The following is a 23,103-nucleotide window of genomic DNA, read 5'->3' as shown; positions in this document are numbered from 1 at the left end:
AATTATTTAAAATACTTACTTCCATCTCACTAACCTTACAAATTCGAATAATAAATTTTAAAATATTGTCACAATTATTTTTTAATAAAATTTTGTATTATAAAATAAATTTAATATTCTATACCAAATCTTAATTTATTTTATAGTACAATTTACAAACCTTGTACATCTTTCAGACTTTCTCATATATTTAAGATATGAGTAATACTATATATAGTTATAAGATATATAAATCTCATATATTTATTGTACTTATTTAAAAAAAAAGATAAGATCTATTATTTAAAAATTAATTTTTTTATATAAATTTTATATTTACTTATATTTTAAAAAAATAGGTGAAACTTACGGCTAAAATTATAAATATCATTTATCTTAAATATTAAAGTGTCGGCGATATGAAATTATTATTTTTTTCTCTAAATTAATAATCGAGTCAAATTTAAACGGATGTTTCTTTGTTACTGGCTCGGCTATTTCAGAAATATATAATTTTCTTTCTTTGCAGGAATAAACCAACAAAATATATAAAACATAGTGAAAATAGGATGCGAAATTTTCGCAAGTTGTGAGGACCGCAGGGAGTGGGATACTCGCACAAGAACAATCAAATGAAATGACAGAGGGTTATTGCTGCTGCTGATTCGAATCATCCGAATGGAGGAGCCTAAGCCCAAGGATGTTAAGGATGCTGTCGTTTCGTATTCGAATGGAAGCTCCGATGACAAGGCACCGGACCGCCCTCCTCGAGTCTACGCTGATGGGATCTACGATCTCTTCCACTTCGGCCACGCTCGCTCCCTTGAGCAAGCCAAGAGACTGTCTCTCTCTCCTCGTCTGATTCGTTTGTTTTTCTGTCTGTGGAATAAAAGTTGCATCCTTTGTTTTGATCCATGACTAATTCTGGGTTGCTTCTTTTCGTGGTTTTCGTCTGTCGTGATTGTGAAATTTGTCAAAGATTTGATCGAATTATGTTATTTCGAGGGATTTGCAAGTTTTACTTATTTGGGATTCCCTATTATTATTATTTTTTTTATGGGATTCTCTATTATTATTTCCCCCTTCTTTTATGTGTTTGACTTGTCTTTTATGCTATGCTTATTGAAATTACATATAATTGAAACGGCTTTTGCTCTGGTGTTTGGTAGCTTATCTGGGCGATATAGGTTTATATTGAATTTCAAAAATTTAGCGTAGTTTGTTGTAGATCTTCTTTTTCCTTGTTAGGTTTGACCAGTCTTTGTTGTTTTCTTCCAATTTGATTTTAGCTAATAGTAACATGTTTAATTTGTAATTTCTTTTACATTCCCAACCTTTTATCAGTAACCAAAAAATAATAATAATAATAATCTTTTTTGAATTCTCAGCCTTTGCTTTTGCGCTCTTGGTTCTGCGTGATCTTATAAAATGCATGACTTGTTGTATCATTTTCTTTTCAAGCCATGAAAGGATTAATCCGCAATGCTCATGTGAGTTTTTAATATTTGATGAAATTTGTAAATTCAGGTTCCCAAACACCTATCTGCTTGTCGGGTGTTGCAATGATGAAATCACCCACAAGTATAAGGGAAAAACGGTTATGACAGCGGATGAACGCTATGAATCTCTTCGCCATTGCAAGTATGGTTTTCCTCAATTACTTGAGTTCTTTGATAAAGTTGAAGTATCCCTTGAAAGTTTGGCACAAAGATGTATATGTACTAGAAATTTTGTTTTTGAGAAATTATGGCTTGTAGATGCTACGTTTTGGTATAGTTTATGATGTTTTCAGTGTATCATTGAATGCCTGTGATTTGAAGAGGAGGAGAGAATTGTGTATTCTTTTGTCATTGGGAGAAACAATCACATATTGGGTTTTCTTCTTATTCTATGTAGGTGGGTGGATGAAGTCATTCCCAATGCACCTTGGGTGATTACACAAGAATTTATTGACAAGCACAACATTGACTATGTGGCCCATGACTCTCTTCCGTAAGGATAATTAACTGAAACTCTCACCTATAAGCTCAAAATTTATGATTCAATTTTTTGGACCAAGGAGTTCTAGAGCAATGATTACTTATTTCCGTTTCTCTTGTTCAATAATCAATATTGGCAAATATGGTAATTTATAGCATGTATAAGTGAATGGAATGGCTGATTGACTTCACATTACTTGTCTTTATATTACATTGTTCCCATCAAATCTATTTCTTTTGGAATGCTAATTTTGTGATTCTAAAATTCTGATATTTAGCGTAATCTTTTGCACTCCTGTAAATATTTTGCAGTTACGCAGATGCTAGTGGAGCCGGGAAGGATGTCTATGAGTTTGTTAGTCTGAGAACAGTTTCTCTTCTATTGAAATTGCTAATATTTTTCTATAACCTGTAATTATTTTAAGTGAGGCTTTGTTGTAGGTTAAAGCTGCTGGGAAATTCAAGGAAACAAAACGAACCGATGGGATTTCTACTTCGGATATTATAATGAGAATCGTGAAAGATTATAACCAGTATGTGATGCGTAACTTGGATCGTGGATATTCAAGAAAAGAGCTTGGCGTTAGCTATGTGAAGGCATGGTTTTGTTAGTTAGATTTTCTTTATTTTTTGTTCGAGTTTCTGAGGAGATGATCCCATTTTATGAATTTGTTTTGGAATTGACTTTCGTTATAGCTGTTCCTGGTGAACTTATTCTGGTATTGTTCCCGTCCACAGGAAAAGCGGCTGAGGGTGAACATGAGATTGAAGAAACTACAAGAGAAGGTGAAGGAACAGCAAGAGAAAGTGGGAGAGAAGGTATGTGAATGCTTGAGTCTGTAACAATATAGTGCTATTTATCTGTATAAGATGTTATGGAAGACTACAATGGAAGAGCTTAGAATTTTGTTTTTCAATACTTTACTCTATTGGTCGATTGCAATTGATTTCCATGGCATGTCTTTTCATGATTTCCTTGTATCTCTAAACTAGCACGCCTAGGCATTGCTCTTGTATATGTCCCGTATACTTGGGCATTTTGCCTCTCTTTTGATCAATAAAAATTTGTTTACCGATTAAAAAAAAAAATGAAGATGTCATCGAAGACTAAGACGGACTTGATTTTTGCATTAAATTTCAAAATTGGTTGTACAAGTACCAGGAGCATGTGATGACATTTTGGTAACTTGTGTTTTATTTCATAGATTTCCTTGAAATATCTTTACCTCCAATAACATTATTTACGTTATAACCCTGTGAGACTCCATTTTATTTATTTTCAAATTTTTTACTTGATTGAAGTATGAATTTCAAGTGTAGTTGGTGTACATTCTTTCAAGTTTAATCGAGTATGGAGTTTTTTTTTTCTTAATAATTTTGTTCTGAGAAGTCTCTAGCTGTTTTACTTTATTCAATTGTTCTGATAAGTAATGATCTGTTTTACTTGGATTCATGAACCCAACTTCTTATCAAGATGAGGAATTCTGAGTGAGAGTATGGTTAAATCCTACCCAATTTTTGTATCACTTTCAAGCTATCATATTATTTCTCTGGTTGTTGATTCATGTTCTCTCTCTCTCTCTCTCTCCTCTGTGTGTGTGTGTCTCCCCAACCCCCTTCTGTGGGAATAGCTTATTTTCTTCCAAAGTCTTTGAGCTGAACTAAGTCTTTTCACATGCCTTGCCCTGGTGGTGTTTGCAATCACCATGTAGTGGATGACAACTCAAGTCCTTTGGTTTCACAGACATGCACACACAAACCTATTCATTCTCAAAAAGTGTGGTCAGTGGTTCTCATTTGTATTTTGCACTTGATTTCTGCTGTCTTAAGCTTCTAGCAAATCCTTTTTGTGCGAGGGGCAATCATTTGGAGCTTTGTGCTTTTACGAAGGAGAATGCGTGTTTATTGTTGTTAACTACCCACATTTTCTTACATTCGGTTGTGTGATTTGCTTCTATATTGAGCCAACGCCAAATTTGAATGAGTCAATACCACTAAAGGGATTGACTTTGTGGTAAAACAAACTTTTATTGAGTTTAGTGGATGGGGGAGGTCATAGTTTGAGTCTCCATGGCCATAATGCATGGGGAATGAGACTCATGACCATTGTTTTACCTACTGGCTTCCTACTATCATGCCCTTCCTAGGTTTGGATTTAGGTTATGGCTCGGTCTGTAATGAACTGTGGATCCCCCGCTTTCAACCCCTTTTTCAAGCTCGTTGTGGACTTATCTTGGCCCCTCCTTACAGATGCTCCAGCAAAGTAAGGGTGGTACCATGGTCCTTTTTAGGTAGAGTAATGCACTCTTTGGTTTCTCTCTTACCCTTTCTTCCTAAGAAAAAGTGCGGAAAAATATATACGCATCTTGGTGATGGTGATTCTGTTTTGGCTGTTACTGACTTGGGCAGTTTTCCATAGTTTTTTGCTTGATATGAGAAGAAGTTGAAAATGATTCTGATCCTATGTGCAGCAATGTCTCTTCTATTATTGTTTTTACTGATTTTGTTCATCCAAAATTTTCATCCTTTTTTCCTCAATTGCTGTGCTTCGTTCTTGCTGACTTTTACATTTGGTCGATGATTTTGGGTAGTGCCGATCAAATATTTGCTGTTGCAACATTTTTGCTCTTCTTTTCCCCCAAGGATTGAATAGAATTTTGATGGATGCATGTTTCTGCATCGTTATTTTAGATTCAAACCGTTAAAATGCACCGCAATGAATGGGTGGAGAATGCTGATCGGTGGGTTGCTGGATTTCTTGAGATGTTTGAAGAAGGTTGCCATAAAATGGTAAGCCAATTAGTACATAACCAGTTGGATATATCTAGATAATTATTTTTTTGTGTATGGGAGCATGTGCTTTATCTACTTATCATTTTGGCGTCCTCACACAACAATTTGGTTGTTTGTTAGGGCACTGCCATCAGGGATCGAATACAAGAGCGGCTAATGGGTCAGCAGTCTAGAGAATCCGCATATTTCTTAGAAAATGGTAATGAGAATGTTGAAGATGATGATGATGAAGAATATTATGATGAGGATGATGATGACTATGACGAGGAGGATTATTATTATTATGATGACCAAGGAAGTATAGATGAGAAAGAAAAGCACTAAAGAGTTTAAAGTTGCAGAGAACAGTATTATTTTCTCTTCCATGCTTGCACGTAGTTTTTTTCCTGAGTTTTCAGGTAGTTGGTCCATCGCATAATGTTCCTAGGCACTTGGTCCCTGTAAAATTCCATACAGTAGTAACGGATGATGAAATATGAAACATGGTTTGCTCTGGCTGTGAAAGCAAAATTGTGTTAAAGATTGGAAACTTCTGCTTTCTTGTAATTTTGTCTTCCATTTTAGTGTGGTTGAAATTTCTCACAACTTGTATACCGATACGCCTGAAGTGCTGTTTCCGGCTGGCAAGAATGATATTCTTGAATGCTGTTTGGCGCTGCTCTATGTATGTAATATGTATAATGTTTTCTTTCCTGCAACTCTACAAAATGGTTCTAATGGGATAAGCTCTTCAACTTCTCTCTTTTCTCTAAATTGCGAGAAACTGAAAAGGTGACCACTAAACGTGTATGTTTTCCCCAGGCTGCAAGTATTTTGTCTCTTGGAGCTTGCAATATTGGCTCTTCAACAAGAAGCCTAAACATTCTCTCTTCTTGGACCAGCGCGGCACCCTCTTCCTTCTCTTCTTGTATTCGGTGCCTGAGTCTGGTCACATCCTAGGTGAATTGGACGGGAACTAAAGGTCCTTTGTTCATTTGTAAAACGGGGTGCCTTCACTAGAGTATTAGCCGCCATTATAACTCTTCGAGAAATACTTTTATCCACGAATAGAATTACAAAAATGGAAACTGAGCTCATGACCATTTCAATGTTCATTTGCCTAGTATCTATATATATAAAATAAAAACAGAGTAAAAATCATAACTATATATAAAATTAAATTTCAAAAATTTGCGACATACACGTAATAAAAAATTCTAAAATTATAACTTAATATATGTTTTAGATTTCTGAAAATAATATTTTATGAAATAATATTCATTCATCTATTATTATTTTTGTAATGAAATACTTATAATTTATTTTGATCATAGAAACTATCAAGTTATCTTTTAGAATATCTTTCGTTCTAGTATATAAGTTAGTTTATTAAGTTTCGTATAAAATCTTAGATATTTTAGAAAATGATCTTACATTCTAGTATGCTATAATTGAGATCTTAAAGAAAAAACTTTTCTTACTCAATGAAGACTAGAGGATAAATCTTCTAAACTATTTTTTATATAGATTATGCATCAACCTTAAATGATTTTTTTATTTTTCTCAATTGAGATTTCACATTAAGAAGCCTAATTGTGTATAACAAAAAAAATTTGAGATTCATAATAATAAGTTTATTATTTTTCATAAAATTTATTTTAATTTAATTTTGGTAGGGCCGCATCCTTAAAAATAAATAATATATAGAAATTACACAAAATTTTGGGACTATAGGGAAAACAAATTGGAAAGATGCATTTCTTGGTATATTGGAGTTTTAGAAAATTTTAGAGATGTGAAGATCATATATTTCTTGAAAGGGGTCATATTCTATATTTATACAGCTATAAATAAAATCTAGGACATATTTTTTAATTTTCAAAAACAATTTTGGGAGGCCTCCCCAAAACTTAACGTTGGGTCCTCCATTCCATTTGACAAACTGAAACAAATTAAAGAAATTAAGTGCTATATATTATACCTATAAATAGACTTATAAAAATAAATAAATTATAAATTAATATAATTTAATATAATATGTTAGATTATGATTCTACCGTGCCAATAGAAAGATAAGATTTTGAGCACCAAATGGTTTATATTTATATACATATATATATATATATATATATTTTAATAAAAGGTGGACAAAGAGTCCACTATATATATTCAAGGAGTCCTCTCTTTAGGTTGAGGAAAACCATGTTACATAGCCAAGAGAAGGACCATAATGGAATTATTCATACTAAACAAAGGACTCCAAACAACGAGAAACAGAACATCACAGGACGCAACAAGACACTAATAGATACGTAAATAGGGAAGGCTAAGCTTGTCCGTTCTGATGAGGCCACGGAGTTTCTTCGGTAACAGCATTACGTTGTTCCATATTTGGTTTATCCCTTGCGCACCGAGTTTTGCCAGGAAATCAGCTGAAGCGTTGCCCTCCCGGAAAGTGTGCTTGATCGTGTGTTCGCCTTCCTTAAAAAATTTTACAGCTTCTTCCTAGAAATCCTCGAGGTACCATACGCCGCACCTTGCACCACTAATCTAGTTAATCACCAGCTGTGAGTCAGTTTCCACCTCCACTCTACTAATCCTCTGTTCTTGACATATCTTTAGGCCATATATGATTGCTCTCAATTCTGCTGCATTTTTACTGCCAGCTCCAAGATTCACTGAGAAAGCGAAAATCAAATTTCCTGCATCATTTCGGAGGAGTCCACCTGCACCTGAGTTTCCGGGATTACTGCTTCCATCAGTGTTGAGCTTAAAGCTCCCCTGTAATGGCTTTATCCACCTAACCACTTGCACTCGTTTTTCCTTTACTGGGGCTATTTCAATATTTAAACTCTTCAACATTTCGATGTCCCTGCACGACACCTTCTGGAATTTTGCAGAGTTCTTCATCAAGCTTGCCACCCAGAATCTGATTGCCTGCCATATTTCCTCTATGGATTCAGCTCTTTCTCCCGCTCGTACTCTGCATCTCCTCAACCACAGTCTCCACGTTACCATGGAAGGAATAACTCCCCAGCTTACTCCTACTTGGGATGACCGAGACGCACACCTAAACCACAAAGACATATTGTCCTTCCACGTTGATCCCTCACGAAAAGGAAAACCCAAACGCCGAGCACATTTCCTCCATATTTGTTGGGCAAACTCACTTGCATATAGGACATGATTAACATCCTCGTATCCACCTACACAACACAATTGCATTTTGATACCACCGGGATTCCTATCCTTCTCAATTTGTCATCCACACAAGCTATTGTTCCACGCTTTCCACACCATGATCGAAATGTTTTTTGGTAACAACCCATGCCAAACCCACGTCGACCATGGAGTTTTCGGGCTTTTGACTCTTAAGCACTCCCAAGCATTTTGGGTCGTAAACTTTCCATCTTTAGAGGCTGTCCATATGAGTAGATCCGGCCCTTCTCTTGGACTGCCCAGTGTTTCAGTTATCTTCTCCATTTTTTTTCTCTCCCAACCAGTTGCTCTAAGAGGTGCATGTCCCATGTGTTGTCTATCTTACACTCACGTATCTTGAGATCGGGATGTTCTGTTATTTGTAAGGTGTCCGCCAATGGTCCTTCTTCCATCCAGGAGTCCAACCAAAAATTAATATCACCCCTACGCACTTTCTAGCGAGAATTTTCCAGAACAAATGGCACCTATTTCATCACCATTCTCCAAAATCGAGAGCCCTTCGTGGTCTACACAAGCGATAGGTGAGAGTCTCTTACATACTTCCCTGAAAAGAAGCAAGCCCATAGAGAGTTTCCGTTTATAATATTCCAGGCGAACTTCGCATGTAATGCTTTTTGAGTTTCTTCTAAATCCCAGATTCCCAACCCTCTCTCAGCTGTCGGTTTACAAATTTTCCTCCATGCACACTATTTCTTTTTTGGTGTGCCACTTGTTTCACCCCAGAAGAAAGAGCTAAGAATGCGATTGATTGAGGAAGTTACCAGTTTTGGCACCTGCAATATTGAGAGGAGGTATATTGGCATGCTCGACAAGACGTGTTTAATAAGAATGAGTTTCCCTCCTGCCGAAAGAAGTCTCGTCTTCCAGCCACTAACTTTTTTCTGAATCTTGTGAATTAATTCTTCCAGGTGCCGACCCTTCAATTTGCCATCTACTATATTTACTCCTAAATATTTCATCAGAAAGGTGCCTTCTCCAAAGCCCGTAAAACGCAAAGCTTCCCTTCTTCTGGATTGAGAGATGTGCTTAGAAAAAAAAAATATCCGAGAGATGGATTGAGAGATGGATTGAGAGATGTGCTTAGAAAAAAAAAAATATCCGATTTCTCTTTATTCACTTGCTGCCTAGACCACCTCTCGTAGACTCCCAGTACCTTGACCACTGCTTTTATAGAACGTTTCGCACCGTTAGTAAAGATTACTATGTCATCTGCGTATAACAAGTGTGAGATGAGAGGCGTTCCTCTAGCTTGGGAAAATCCTTCAATCGTTCCACTTGCATATTGATTCTTTAGCAGCCTCGTGAACACTTCCTCCATCAAGATGAACAAATATGGCGAAAGGGGGTCTCCTTGTCGGAGACCTCTTTCCCCTTTAAAAAATCCTTTTGCAGTACCATTCAGTAGGATGGAATACCATGGTGTCGTTATACTTGATTTGATCAGCCCACATACCCCCTCCGAAAAACCAAAGGAATCTAGCACATGCAGGAGAAAATTCCAATTCACGCGGTCGTATGCTTTAGACATATCTACCTTCAGCATCACGTTCCCACCATTTTTCTTTTTATGTATGGAGTGCACTATTTCTTGGGTCAAACTGATATTTTCAAAAATACTTCTCTTGGCTATGAACGCCCCCTGTTTTGGAGATATTATTCTCGACAGGATATGTACGAGCCTTGCTAATATTTTTGAACACATTTTGTATATCACAAAGCAGAGACTTATGGGCCTGAATTTATCAAAACTGGTTGGGTGCTGTATTTTGGGGATTAAAGCTACATAGGACGCCGTAATTATATACACATATATACATATACATATATATATATACAAAAGGAGGACGACATCTCTGACACTTTATTAAAAAATCTCTAGTAAACTGTGGTTACAAACTAAACACTCAAACAAAAAATCTCTACCCAACCTTAATAACTATACACTCTTAAAATTGACGTCTAAAATACGTCGTATCCATTTTATCCAATCTATATAATCCCCTAATCGACTGAGGAAGCTGGACACAGTCTGTGAAAAAATTATTCTTACCCATCGCACCACATTTAGCCAAGACATCAGCCACTTTATTACCTTATCTATACAAATGCTTTATAGAGTAATCAAACCCCTCTAACAAGGACCTCAACTGATCCCAAAAGTCCCAAAGATACCACACTGTACAGTTCTTAGAAAATATCCAAGCAACAACCACAACAGAATCACACTCTACATCAATATCCGTAACGCCCAACTGCTGGCAATGCCTTAACCCTTCTACCACCGCCTGTAACTCTGCTTCATTGTTGGAGCAATCTCCAAAGAATTTTGAAAAACAAGAAATTCCCACTAGCATCCCTCGTAACTCCACCTCCACCAATAGGACCTGGATTCCCGAAACAGCTTCCATCGAGATTTAGCTTCAACGTCCAGGCCACGATCTTAACCATCTCACCACTTGCACTTTAATCCTATGTTGCTCCACAATCGGTATCTCCAAATTCCTCAATACCCTAGCATCCATATCAGAAAGGCTCTGAGCTTTAGTCATTACTAGACAACATCCTCACCCAATGTTTAATCGAGCCCCAAATTTCCATAACTGTTTCAAAACATCCCTTCATCCTAGCCACACAGTGCCTACGCCAAAGCCTCCACACAACAACACAGGGCACAAGACCCATCAAAGTTCCCAATTGTGACCTCCTCGTAACTCTATTAAACCATGTTTGGACTCTTTCCTTCCAACTCTGTTGAGCTAGAAAAGGCACACCAACCTCTGCTGAGACCATCTGCTAGACACTCACAGCAAAATCTCCCTTACCAAGCACTTGCTCCAAATCTTAACCAGACCTTGAATTGCATCAATTACAAGTATAGAATATTGGAATTTCCAAATTCCTCACCTTCTCATCAACACTCGTTTGCTTTCGCGACTGAAACTCAAAATTTTGAAAACTTCTCAAAGTTTTCGTACGATCAAAGGTTTTACTAAAACAAACACACATTTTGATCTACCAGTTTTCATCTCAAAATATCTCAAATTTCTTCTCAAGTTTTTATCTCTGCAGATCTCACCTTATTTCAATACTTTCGCTCCAATAATATATTTTAAATAAACAGCATATTGACATGAATACACACTGTAAAAAAAGTAAAAGTTGTACCAAATGTGCAGGAAATATTTGATTAGCTTTCGCAACTGAAAACCAAAACTTTGAAAACTTCTCAAAGTTTTCATACGGTCAAAGGTTTTACTAAAACAAACACACATTTTGATCTACCAGTTTTCATCTCAAAAGATCTCAAATTTCTTCTCAAGTTTTCATCTCCTCATATCTCACATTATTTCAATATTTTCCCTCCAATAATATATTTTAAATAAACAGTATATTGATATGAATACATACTACAAAAAAAGTAAAAGTTGTACCGAACGTGCAACAAAATATTTGATTAAAAAAAATATTTACACATAAGTTAAATAAATAAAGGAAGCAACAAAAAAAAATTGCACCATTGATAAATAAATAAACAGAGGAAGTAGCAAAAAATAAAAAAAAAAATACAAAAAAATTGACCAAATAGTAAAAAAAAAATGTTAAAATACGGAAATCATGAAAGTGGTGACAACTTTCATGCAGCTGGCCAACAGTTAAACAAATAAAATATTATAAAAAGTACTATAAGTACTTGTGAGTCCTATCATATTACTAACTATAACAAAGTCAAACTAATCTCATCTCATTTTTATAAATAAACATATATTTTATCTAATTTCATCTCATTTTAACATATTTCTAAAAGATTTTATCTTATCTTATTTTATTTTTAAAAACAAACGAGGCCGGTTGTGTCACACCCATTTAGCCCATTGAAATTTCGGCAGCTTTAATCTAATAGTCTCCTAGGTCGACTTTGAGGAAAAAATTCCAGGTAGCCACAATAAGACATCCTTGTCATTTCTCAAAGCTCCTACCGTCTCCACCACCGCAAGAGCCTTCTGACTTCCCAACAGGTTCTGAAGCCTGTCAACATCCCACTCATTCTGAACTACTTTCAGCCTGATTTGAGCATCCTCCACCGTAGGGACATCTTCAAACAACGGACTCAAGCAAAGGAACTTGTCATACCACAACAACACTACCATCTCGGACCTTCCATCTTGAATTTTTCAATATATCTGGAAGGCATTCCAAAACACCCTTCCAAATCGACAACCCAGACCTGTAGTCATACTTAAAACAATATGTCCTAACTTAACATATTTCTTGTGAAAGAACCTGGCCCAAAGTGAATTCTGGTTCACTAACTGCCATCCAAACTTCATAAAAAGAGACCGCTGCACCTCAGTTAAATCCCTTACCCCACTACCACCCTTCTCCATAGGAACACACATATTCTTCCATGCCTGCCACTTTCTTTTTCCTTTACCATCTTGAGACCCCCAGAAAAAGGTTGCAAATAAACCGTGCACCTTCCGAATCACAGACTTTGGGGCATGGAGCACAGATAAAAGATGTATCGGCATGCTCAAAAGAAAATGACACAATAGGATTAGCCTGCCCCGTTGTGAGAGCAATCTACTCTTCCACCCCGCAATCTTCTGGCTGATTTTTGTACCAGAGGATCAAAATGACACACCTTTACTTTACCATCCACAATTGGTACGCCCAAATAAGTAAAAGGAAAATGACCTTCCGTGAAACCCTTTTTTGTCAACATCTCCCCCTTCTCCTATGATTCAACTGATTGGAAAAGAAAATTGCTGACTTCTCCGGATCCTGATTTACCCATTCACCTGACCATCTTTCATAGTCTTTAATAACCTCTATTAAACCATGAACAGATCTCTTACTTGCATTGGCAAAAACTATCACATTGTTTGCATATAATAAGTGGGAGATAACATATTGAAGCTGCTGCACATTGATGCTGATGCAGTTTTTCAATAAACTCTATTTTTAGCCTTTTGTTGTTTTTAGCCAACTCTATTAATGTCTTGCTTTGGAACTATCTGTCATTAGTTGCTTATTGTTTCAAGATTACTTATAAGTTGTATTTGGTTTATGGCATACGTAGAACATATTTAGAATCAATCAAACAAGTGTTGGTTGAAGTTCTCCTCTGTTTTTACAGTGTTCTGTTTTCTTAAAACCAACAATTGGCATCAGAGCAGGTTTAATCTTCTTGGGAAAAATGGCTGCCCCTAGTTCATCCACTTCAATTCCTATTTTTTCTGGTGAAAATTATGACTACTGGAGCATAAAAATGAAGACTTTGTTCTTGTCTCTTGATCTATGGGATGTCATCGAGTCTGGAGTTCCAACAGCTAGTGAAAGCTCAAGTGGTGATGGTTCAGTTTCAAGTCAAGTCAAGCTGGAAAAACAGAAGGATGCAAAGGCATTATTCACTCTGCAACAAGCTGTAAGTGAATCTATATTTCCAAGACTAATGAGAGCTACAACTTCCAAACAAGCATGGGAAATTTTACAACTTGAGTTTCAAGGAAATAGCAAAGTTAAAACTATTAAGCTTCAAGGGTTGAGAAGGGAGCTTGAGAATCTTAAAATGAAAGATTTTGTAACTGCCAAAGAGTATTGCTCAAAACTCATTGAAGTTGTTAATCAAATGAGGGCTTATGGAGAGGCCATAACTGATGAGAGAATCGTACAAAAGATCCTCATTAGTTTAACTGAGAAATATGACTCGATTGTTGCTGCCATTGAAGAATCTCGGGATCTCTCTACACTTTCAGTTACTGAACTGATGGGTTCTCTGCAAGCACATGAACAAAGGCTTGACAGGAGGAATGAAGCTACTCTTGAAAATGCATTTCAGTTGAAAGTCAATCTTAAAAATCAGAAGCAAAAGGATTTCAAAAAGGGGTATAAAGGCAAGGCAAAAGATGGAGAAAGTCATCAGAAAAAGTATGCTACAAAAGGTAATTTTTCAACCCTGTGGTATTTGCAAGAAAACTAATCATTTGGAGAAAAATTGCTTTCATCGTGGCAAAGCTCAGTGTACAAATTGCAAAAAGTTTGGCCATGAAGAAAAGGATTGCAGGTTTAAAGACAAGAATCAACAAGCAAATTTTACAGAGGATAAGGAAAGAGCAGTTGTTTTATGCTTGTCAAGTGGCTACTGAACAAAAAAGAGAATGGTTCTCGATAGTGGCTGTAGCAACCACATGACACCAGATTCAAGTCTATTTTCTTGGATTGATGATTCTGTTAAGGTAAAAATCAAACTCGGAAATGGTGATCTTGAAGTGGAGGCAAGAGGGAAAGGTACAGTAAGCTTTGGAAACCAATAAGGGGAACCAGATTTATAAATGATGTGTTGTTAGTTCCAAGCCTTGATCAAAGTCTGCTAAGTGTTGGACAGATGATGCAAAATGGATACACCCTTCACTTTGAAGATGATCAGTGCACTATTTACGATATAAAGAACAACAATCATGTGGTGGCTGAAGTGAAGATGGGAAAATGGGAGAAATTTTCCTATCTATTGGCAAACCCAAAGGCTCTTGTGGTTAAAAATGATGAAACTACCTTATGGCATCAAAGGTTTGGACATTATAACCTTAATGCACTAAGGTTGTTAAATCAAAAAAATATGATGAGAAACTTACCTCTCCTAGATCAAAATATGGCCGTGTGTGAAGGTTGCATGTTGGGAAAACAACATAGAGAATCCTTTCCAAAAGGAGAAGCATGGAGAGCCAAAACAATTTTGGAACTTGTGCATACAGATTTATGTGGTCCTATGAGAACTCCTTCACAAAGTCAAAACAGGTACTTCATCTTGTTTATTGATGATCTTTCTAGAATGACTTGGGTGTACTTTCTCAAAGAAAAATCAGAAGTATTTGAAATTTTTAAGAAATTTAAATTGCTTGTTGAGAACCAAAGTGGCAGAAAACTCAAAACTTTGAGAAGTGATAGAGGCACTGAGTTTAACTCTAAAAAGTTTGATGAGTTTTGCAAAAATGAAGGGTTGGAACACCAGTTGACTGTTGCCTATACTCCACAACAAAATGGAGTCTCTGAGAGGAAAAATAGGACTGTTATGGAGATGGCCAGGTCTATGCTAATGGCAAAAGGACTCCCTAAAAAGTTCTGGGCTGAAGTTGTTAACACAGCTGTGTATCTCTTGAATAGATGTCCTACAAAAGCTGTGAAAAATTTAACTCCCATTGAAGCTTGGAGTGGGATCAAACCTACTGCTGAGCATCTAAAAATTTTTGGATGTATTTGTTATATCCATGTCCCTGAGTAAAAAAGGCACAAGTTAGAAGAAAAGTCAGTAAAGGGAATTTTCCTTGGATACAGCTCTCAATCCAAAGGATATAGAGTCTTCAATTTAAAAACTTAGGAGCTGGTAACCAGTAGAGATGTGGTGTTTGATGAACACTCAACCTTGAGTTGGGAGAAAGATGAAGACTCAAATCAGCCATTGACTATACCAGAAACTGAAGAACCTGAAGTGAGGATGGAAAATGATGAAGATAATCAGCCAGCAACACCAACTTCAGCACAAAGTTATGATAGCAACTTTGAAGTTTCAGATCAATCTTCACCCGAGTCACCTCCTAGAAGGTTAAGATCTCTAAGTGAAATTTATGAATCTTGCAACTATACCTCTTTGGAACCTGAAAATTATGCAGCTGCTGTGAAAGAATCAGTTTGGGTTGATGCAATGAAGGAGGAGATTAAGATGATTGAAAAGAACAATACCTGGGAGCTTGTTCCTCGTCCAGACAGCAAAGAAATCATTGGAGTTAAATGGATTTACAAAAGGAAGCTTAATCCTGATGGGTCATTAAAGAAATGCAAAGCAAGATTGGTTGCTAAAGGGTACTCACAACAGCCTGGGATTGATTTCAATGAAACCTATGCTCCAGTAGCTCGATTGGACACCATCAGAACTGTTGTTGCACTAGCAGCTCAAAGGAGTTGGAAGATCTCTCAACTTGATGTTAAATTAGCTTTCCTCAATGGAGAACTTGAAGAGGAAGTGTATGTGGAGCAACCCGAAGGCTTCAAGAAGAAAGATGACAAGGTGTTTAGACTAAAAAAAGCTCTATATGGGCTTAAACAAGCACCTAGAGCATGGTATAGCAAGATCGATGGTTACTTTGGAGAACAAGGCTTCAAGAAAAGTGTGAGTGAACCTACACTTTATGTTCAAATCAAAGGTAAAAATCTGCTCATAGTCTCCTTATATGTTGATGATTTGATCATAACTGGAAATGACTCAAAGATGATTGAAGAATTCAAGCTAGAGATGATGAAGTCTTTTGAAATGAGTGATTTGGGTTTAATGCATTACTTTCTTGGTATGGAAGTATGTCAAGATGATGGCATTTTTATTTCTCAAAAGAAGTATGCTGAAGATTTGCTTAAGAAGTTCAATATGTCTGATTGCAAATCAGTGGCAACTCCTTTAATTGCAAATGAGAAATTCAAGAAAGAAGATGGGGGAAAATTGGCTGATGGTGCTGCTTATAGAAGTTTGATTGGAAGTTTGTTGTACCTCACTTCTACACGACCTGATCTCATGTTTGCTACAAGCATGTTGTCTAGGTTTATGCAAAATCCCAGTCAAGTCCATTTTGGTGCTGCAAAAAGGGTGCTGAGATATGTTCAAGGCACTTTGAAGTTTGGCATTTTGTTTAAGCCGTGTTCTTATTCAAAATTAATTGGATATACAGATAGTGATTGGGCTGGTTCAATTGATGATATGAAGAGCACTTCAGGATATTGTTTCAATCTGGGATCAGGTGTTTTTTCATGGGGCTCGAAGAAACAAGGATCTGTGGCTCAATCTACAGCAGAAGCAGAGTATGTTGCTGCTGCCAATGCTGTAAATCAAGCTATATGGCTGACTAGAATACTTGAAGATATGGGAGCAAAGCAACAACTTCCAGTTGAGATTTTCTGTGATAATAAGTCAGCAATTGCAATGGCCAAGAATCCAATTTATCATAGCCGAACTAAGCACATAGCAATCAAGTATCACTATCTAAGAGAAGTTGCTGCCAAAGGAGAAATTAAGCTTAAATTTTGTAAGTCAGAAGAACAAATGGCTGACATCTTTACAAAGGCACTTCCTAGAGACAAATTTCAGAAGCTGCGTATGATGCTTGGAGTTTCAGAAAAATGCATCAAGGAGGAGTATTGAAGCTGCTGCACATTGATGCTGATGCAGTTTTTCAATAAACTCTATTTTTAGCCTTTTGTTGTTTTTAGCCAACTCTATTAATGTCTTGCTTTGGAACTATCTGTCATTAGTTGCTTATTGTTTCAAGATTACTTATAAGTTGTATTTGGTTTATGGCATACGTAGAACATATTTAGAATCAATCAAACAAGTGTTGGTTGAAGTTCTCCTCTGTTTTTACAGTGTTCTGTTTTCTTAAAACCAACATAACAGGTGTACCACGCGGTTGAGAAAAGAGACTATCCGTTGAGATGTCTAATCAATCTTTCCATCCTGCGAACAAAAAGAGACTATCATTATTTTAAAGACATAAAAGAACTGATCGATGGCTGTGGCCACGACCATGGCCATGGAGGTCGAAGCGATCCTCCCCCTTCATGGCCTCAACAACCATGAAGGGCTTTGGAGTTTGAAGGGCCTCTGATTGAGCCGAAATATTGCATATTTTAGCTATTTAAAACCAATATATTTTAAATTCTTCATGATATTATTATTGGTTTTAGATGGAAAAATAGATAATAAGCATAAATACGAGTTGCGATTGTTTAATAGATTAATATCATGTTTATGCTTAATTTTACAACTATGATGTAATTGGACAATATTTCCTCACATATATATAGTCTGTTTTTGATAATTTATTTTTGAGTGTTATTTCTTTCTTTCTTATTTTCAGTTTAAATAAAATTCAAAAGAGAGAATTGTTAGGGTTAGTTAGTTTTTTTTTGTTTTGTTTTTGTCTACAGGTTCTGAGGAGGCTTTCTTGCTGCACTGTTTGAACGACAATCAAAGTAGTTGGCAATAGGATGTTGTGGGATGTTTGCAGCATGTTTGCCAGAGACAAGGGGTGCGACACTTTGTGATACAATGGAGGAGGAAGAACACAAATTACAGAAAGCAAGCTGCAATTGGGTTGGGGAATTCTAGATATAGCTAGCCGCCTTTGTTTTTGGTTTATTCGGTAGTATGGAGAATAATTAATGTGGATTCTACTAATGATTGGTGTGTGTGCAAGATGTTTTAATGTCTTTCAACGAGAGCATCCAAGTAGACAGAATTATAGATGTTGATAATGCTGGACATAGAGAAATTTCGGTGGGGAGTTGGATAAAGAAAAAAAGAAAAGAGCATCATTAAAGAAAGGAGGGGCAGCCGAAAGTGAAAGAAAGAAAAGCTGGAACTTAAGGCAACAAGTTCACATGCAGCAGCACATGGACAGCCCACTCACATGCAGCAATCATCACTCAACACAAACCACATGCAGCTCACACAAGATTCGGACAGCTACACACCAGCTCACATGCAAGCAGCTCACACGAAGCACTCAACAAACCACACACATGCATGGGACTCACACGAAGCAACTCAAGCAAACAAGCACATGGAATGACAGCAAAACATTCAGCCAGCAAGCATCATCATTCGGACAAGCAGAAAAGTAACATGGTCAGCACAGAAAACATAATCACGTGGGACAAACAACAACACAGCAAAATCACGTGGACAGCAGAAACACAAGCATTCGGACATGCAGGAATAAAGCAGCAGGAAAACACATGCAGCAGAGGAAAAACACATGGACAGCAAAAGAAGATCATTCGGACCATGCAGGAACACTCACACCAGCTCACACGCAGCACTCAACTCACACAAACACATTCGGACAGCTTACCAAAGAGCAGCAGAAAAGTAACACCCACCATGCAACACACGGACAGACTATGAACATGCACAGCAGACCAGCTTTGACACCTCACACATGCAGCTCACATGACACTCACACATGCACAAGTGCAGCAAAGGATACACACGACAGCAGCACATGCATGCAAGCAGCTCACACAAGCTTCGGACAGCACACATTCAGCTACACACGACAGAAGCAATCATCACTCAACTCATTCGGATCACACCAAGCTGCAGAAAGCATTTGGACAGCAACCATGCATGGGACCCAAACAAACACATCATTGCAACACAGCCACTCACACGGAAAGGATATTAGCTGAAAGACATTGAAGAGCCGAAGGAGGAGTGATGTGTGGGGCAGCTAGCTGAATTCATTAAAGGAAAGAGCAGCCAGCCGAGAAGATGGAAAATGAGCTGAAAGTGAAAGAAGAAACATGGGCCCCTCATTAAAGAAATTGGAAGCAGCACACAAGCACGATGGACGGAAGAGAGTGGTGATATTGGAGCTGGTGAGTTGTGCTGGAAAGAGAGGCAGCAATCGGTTGAGAGGTGATTGAAGAGATCATCCGTGATGGAGGAGAACAATTGATGTGGGGCTGTTGTGTTTAGCCTTTATTAGTTAATTATCCTAAGATGAAGAGAGAGTGGAGTCGCTGAAAGTGAATGCATGAATATAGAAGTGATGTGTGGGGTTGGTTTGGTAGAGAAAGAAAGTGCCGAATGGTTTAAAGGAAAGAAAGGATCAAAGGCAGCAAGTGGAGTAGTTGGCTAGGATTAATTATTCAATGCATGATTGAAGAGTGGAACCGGTGGGTGCAAGATTAAACAACCAATTGATTGATTCTTCAAGAGGCAAGTGGAGAGGGACGACACATTGATTTTTCTGCTATAGAAAGAGGCAAGTTCTGAAGTAGAAAAAGGATAGAGATGACAAAGAGAGAGGGACCGGTTAGTGGAATAAAATTGGTGGAAGAGTGGAACCGGTGGGTGCAAGATTAAACAACCAATTAAATGATTTTCAAGAGGCAAGTGGAGTCATTCGGCCATTGAATCTTTTGCTATAAATTGAGACCGGTTGAGGAGTTATGGAGAGTGGTGGAGTAGCTTAGAGTTTTGGCTTTGAAGTTTGTTTTGTTTTCTTTCATTTTGTAGAGTAGCTTAGCTTAGGTTTTATTTATTTTCCTTCATTTGTTTTTCTTTTTCGTTTAAGCAAAGAGTGGAGTAGTTTTCTTTTTCATTCAATTTCCTGTTTTTATGATCTAATTTTCATTTTAGCTTGAGTTTTATCTTAATATTATCATGGATAATGTTTGGAGTTGTAACTTTTATTTTATTTTATTTTCTTTTCAGTTTTATGTTATTGTGTGGTTACATTGTATTTTATTTTTATCCTGAACAATATTTCTATAGTATTTGTAATAAATATGTTTGGCTAAATTTTCATACTAAGGTTAGAGGTGAAATTTAATGATTTACATATTGTTTCCGAATCGACGTAAAATCTATTTTGCGAGCTTGATTGATTGAAAGATTTTATTTGGGTAATTTGATTATCTATATACTCGTCTTGATTCATTGTGATTTCCGAATACAGTGAATGCTTGAGGAATCCCTGTGGTATTCAAATAGATTTGTAAATGTTTTAAATCAATCGTTCACGCTCAATCATAAGCGTCTGTTTTTCTCGATCTTAAATGCTAAATCTACCAATTAAACAGAATCGTTATTCTAGTTTAATTGAAGTAAATCAATCGGAAACACTATTATAAATTATTAAACGGATCCTCGAAACCTTAGTCTTTTTCCATTCGTTTTATCATTTCAGTTTGATTCATTTTATGACTTACTTTCATTTTCATTCGGTGTTGCAGCAGTTTTATTTCATTTTCGTTTTAGACAGTATCTTTATTTTTATTCAGCTGTTTCTTCGTTTTATTTTTCATGATTGATCTTCATTCTATTTTCCGCAATTTACGTTTCAGTTTTGATTTCGTTTTAATTTTAGAAACTTGGGTTGTGGAATGAGATTTAATTTATTTTTGGATTCTAGATCGATGCAATATTTTGTGATTGATTGTTGATTTCACTATATTACTAGTCGGATTTAAATAGAAAATAGATTACGGTTCTTGCTCTTGTTTTGTTGTTGACGTAAGGCACAACAAAAGCTTGAATGAGACGTGATTTGTTTTGGATTAAAAAAAAAAGAGATTGAAGCTCTTGCTCTTGTTTTGTTGTTGACGTAAGGTACAACAAAAGCTTGAAATTATCAAGGCTTCTCTCGTTTGTTTGTTAATGTGTGTTCGGCTAGTAAAATAGAAAATCCCTTAGGAAAATATTGCAAAACTTGAGCTTAACCGTTTTATCTTCCGTTTATCAATGCCTTGACTGGATTGGTAATCGAGAAAATTATCTGGAATCCGAAATAAAGAGAGTCCCATACCCAACCCAAGCGTTCGTTAATTTGTTTTTCCAATTTCAATTTCGATTATCTTTTTGCATTGCATTTTAATTTTATTTTCATCTCTTATAATCGACACCATGTTACCCCAAAAATCCCGTATATGCTCTGATAACCCTTTGTCCCTGTGGAATACGATCCTGGACTTATCCTTGATACAACTTGACACTTCTGCACTTGGAAGCACATTCGAACTCGAGTCAGCCTCCACGACCATGGTGGTGAACTTTCATGATAACTTAACCCGTATATATAATTAGAAGCCGTGCCAGTGGATAGCTAGAGAACTCCGGCTTTTGTATCTGGAGAAGGACATCTCGATCATCGTGTTCGTGATCAAGGCCTTTGTCGCCGGTGTAATATTGTTGACCGGGTGCATCCACACTTATCAAAGAATATCCCACCGGAAACAAGGCCTTGTTCATGAAAACAATCGTTATAATCCGGAGATACCGATCGATAATCGTATAAAAATGAAAAAATAAAACACCCTCAAGTACTTAATTTGTATTAAGAGGAGGCCAAACTCCAATCAGGTTTGTAGTTCAATTAATTAATATATTGATCTGTACGAGGCAATGATGCAAAGGGAATGCTGGTACACTCTCAAACAATTTTATTTATTTATAAAAGACAATCACATGAGAGACTGCATGACCCAAGATGAGTACTAGCTCTTGTAACTGCCACAGATGGTTTATATATATTGGATGACCCAACAGCTCCATTATCTTTAAAAGGCCAATGGTGTGTACTCCACCGACTGATGATGTCAACAAAGTAATAACAAGACTGCAAATATTTAGGAAAGTTACAAATTTTTTGTACGTACGTAGTTGGACTAGCTAGATGCAAGCTGTTTGCACTTGGTCAGTTCAGTATATATGATCATCAGCAAGGGTCGATGAGGCTTAGTACTCCCATTTAAATTAAACGTACATTAGAAGAAGCCATTAATATATATTTATCAACATTAATTCACTGATCAATCTGATGGCCATTGAAATTACTTGGGATGTTTATGCTATGAGCTAACAAGAGTAGAACACAAAATATTAACTGTGGAGGGTCCGTTTATTTCATTGTAAAACGACTTTTGAAAATGAATTTCATGATTTCTTAGAGTTTGGATGCACTTGACAAAGTCAATCAATCGTAGGCCCCACGCGCTAACCCCCCATTCGCCAAATCGAAGTCTTGAGCTCCCTTTCAATGTCTTCGCATCTATGACTCTCGCTTACTCTTTTCAAGATTTTTTAATTTGTTTAATTTGGTGGGTTTTTTTTTTTTTTTCCTCCAGTACTCCGGGGAATTTGGAGCCTAGATTTGCACCAATTAAGTAGCTACTCAACACTATCTTATCTATGTGCGCGCCACCCTTAAAGACTACCACCACCATGCACGCTCCACCCCGGCCCCACACTGGTCAGAATCTTGTTTTGACGAGCGCGGGTGCTCATGACGTACGCGCCACTTAGCTCCTCCAGTATTGCCTTTTGTGTACCGCTCCTAGCCTCCGTGAGGTCAATGCATGCTACCTCTTCCCCCTATTTTTTTTTTGAAATAGAAACTGATCTCATTAATCAATTTAACAACATTTCAGAGGTTACAATAGAAGTAATGCACTCAGGACATTCTTCAATGTTATACAAATCCTCTGATAACAACACAGCAGACTTTGCTAGAACATGAGCTGCAGAGTTCGCCTCCCTTTGGACATGACAGGCCCTCCAGTGAACCATGTTTGTCAACACGTCTTGATTCTTCAACAAACCACCCCC

General features: G+C 36.9%; 1 protein-coding gene across 1 annotated transcript; it reads left to right on the top strand.

Moving 5' to 3' along the window:
* The first annotated feature begins 516 nt into the window (after window positions 1-516).
* Window positions 517-5,489, top strand: LOC122303282 (choline-phosphate cytidylyltransferase 2-like). Its single transcript, XM_043114981.1, has 8 exons — window positions 517-821; window positions 1,507-1,620; window positions 1,876-1,971; window positions 2,271-2,313; window positions 2,400-2,555; window positions 2,697-2,777; window positions 4,650-4,748; window positions 4,872-5,489. The coding sequence occupies exons 1-8, from the start codon at window positions 658-660 to the stop codon at window positions 5,073-5,075; spliced, it is 957 nt and encodes a 318-aa protein (XP_042970915.1). The 5' UTR covers window positions 517-657; the 3' UTR covers window positions 5,076-5,489.
* The last annotated feature ends 17,614 nt before the right edge of the window (window positions 5,490-23,103 follow it).

Source organism: Carya illinoinensis, chromosome 3 (genome assembly GCF_018687715.1).
Source record: "Carya illinoinensis cultivar Pawnee chromosome 3, C.illinoinensisPawnee_v1, whole genome shotgun sequence".
NCBI classification, from domain to species: Eukaryota; Viridiplantae; Streptophyta; class Magnoliopsida; order Fagales; family Juglandaceae; genus Carya; species Carya illinoinensis.
The sequence above is the reverse complement of the archived record's forward strand: the minus strand, read 5'-3'. Positions and strand labels throughout refer to the sequence as shown.